Below are 1,938 nucleotides of genomic sequence, written 5' to 3'. Positions count from 1 at the left end.
AGTAATGTTAAAGCTCTTTACCACGATTCACAATGGCAAAGCCTGCAGCTTCTCCGTTTGGAGGGTCACATTTTCTACTCGGTTTCCTTCACTTACAAAGGCGAGCTGGCATGCCTGGGGGAGGGGCAGAGGGAGGAAATCAACTCCGTCTATCCAGGGAATTGCAGCTGTTATTGCAAATGGCCCCGGAGAGTCCATTATAAGCTGCTGTGCGAGGCTGTGTCCCCGGAGTGAGCGTCACGTGGCGTCTCCCCAGCCCCCAGCCCTGGCCCCAAGGAGCACCAGCGCCACCCACTTGGAGTAGGACAGCAGAGCCGTGGGGGGAGTGCAGGGACCCGAGGCTAAGACTCTGGGCAGTTTCTGTGAAAGCCCAGGGCGCGGCTGCCCGCAGAAGGCACCGGCGCCCGTCACGTCCCCGCCTCCCCATACCCGCGGTGGCCGCGGTGCGCGTGTCCTTAGGAGACTCCAGTACTTGCAAAACACCGAGCTCTTCTCCGGAGTACAGGCAGAACCCGGCAACTCTTCTGCTCTACTGGAACCCCGGAACCCTGCCTGCGCTCAGGAAACAGTGACCTTGAACCCGAGGAGGAGAGGGACGGCTGTGAAAATATTTTAGAGAGGAAGGAGGGTTCACTCCACGTCGCACCTTACCTTTCCCCAGCACCGCCCGCCCCCGCCTCCCGTGCCAATCTCGCACACCTTTCCCTGCCACGCTGAGAACCGCAGCCAGTTGCAAAACGGGGGACAGAGAAAACGTTACTCCTACTCAACTCCCAAAAAGTCCTTTCATGGTACCGCGTGTTTTGTATTAAGAACCAGCACCCAAAAGACATGAGATGCGTTTTTGTTTTTTTTTTAAGAGTCACAAATTTTCAAGTCTGGCAGTTTGAGGTTCTCCCTGAAATGACGGTCTACTCATGTTCCCCACCCCCAAAGTGGATCAGGAACCAGCCCTGAAAAGGGAAAGTAACTGGGATCATCCTCGTCTTTCAGACGCTCGGCGATCCCGAGAAGCGTGGAGTGTGGCCACACGGTCGCCGGGCTGAAGGGCTCCGAGAGGCTGCGTGGAACTGCACCGCCGCACCGCTGCGTGGAACTGCACAAGCTGCACCGCCGGGGCTGGTCAAGCCAAATAAGGAGTCCTACTGAATATGAGCTTGGGAGTGCGCTCTGTAATCTGCCTCACAAATAGGGCCAACCAAGCTGTTTCAAACACACTGGAGCCCTCCATTAATTCCCCAAGGAAATATTCGCGGTTTTTCCATTCCTCGTCTGCATTAGCTTATTTTCCCGTTTCCAACTGCGCGAGTTCACCAGTCTGAATAGGGATGCAGCCCTCAGCGGAATCCCTTGCCCTCCTGGCAGACGCTGGCACTGTGGCCACTCGGGGTGTTAGCTGCCAGGTACCAGAACGCCGTCGCCAATTTTGAGCTGCGCCCTCCTCCCAGACGCGCCGGGGTCGCTGCAGGCCGCGCGAGGGCTGTGGGGCGAAGGGGGCTCATGCACTGGGGCCGACAGAGGCCCCGTGAGCGGGCGCTGGGGAAGCTTTGCGTGTAACTGCAGCCGTCGCGAATGAAGCCTCCGCACAGCCTCCTTGATGAGGTTCCCCGAGAGCACCAGCTGCTGCAGGAGCCGGTGCGGATCGTCGTCGCCGGTGCGGGATTCAAGCTGGGTCCCGCGTCGCTGTTGTAGGCGGCGGGAGGCGGCGGCGCCTCGCAGCCAACCTCGCCGGCACGGGCCGGACAGCGGCTGCGGGGCGCCCCGCTTGTTGGCTCCCGAAGGCCCATCAAAGCCGGGATGAGGGGCCAGTGGGGACAGAGCGCTGGGGCCTGCGGCGAGCTCGGCCACGAAGTAGGGCGCAGCCCGGCCCCGCACGCGGCCGCGGTCCCCGAGGGCGCAGCGCAGGGCCCCCGGGGGCGCCGGGCCCACAGCCTCGTC

At 61.4% G+C, this 1,938-nt stretch overlaps 1 protein-coding gene across 1 annotated transcript; it reads right to left on the bottom strand.

Moving 5' to 3' along the window:
- Window positions 1-1,107: 1,107 nt before the first annotated feature.
- FRAT1 (FRAT regulator of Wnt signaling pathway 1) lies at window positions 1,108-1,938 on the bottom strand (the record flags this gene model as incomplete). The annotated part of the gene is made up of 1 exon (XM_040486914.1): window positions 1,108-1,938. A coding segment is annotated over one exon (546 nt), but the record flags the coding sequence as incomplete, so codon positions are not given.

Source organism: Herpailurus yagouaroundi, unplaced genomic scaffold (genome assembly GCF_014898765.1).
Source record: "Herpailurus yagouaroundi ecotype Mexico unplaced genomic scaffold, PumYag 163, whole genome shotgun sequence".
Taxonomy (NCBI): Eukaryota; Metazoa; Chordata; class Mammalia; order Carnivora; family Felidae; genus Herpailurus; species Herpailurus yagouaroundi.
The sequence above is the reverse complement of the archived record's forward strand: the minus strand, read 5'-3'. Positions and strand labels throughout refer to the sequence as shown.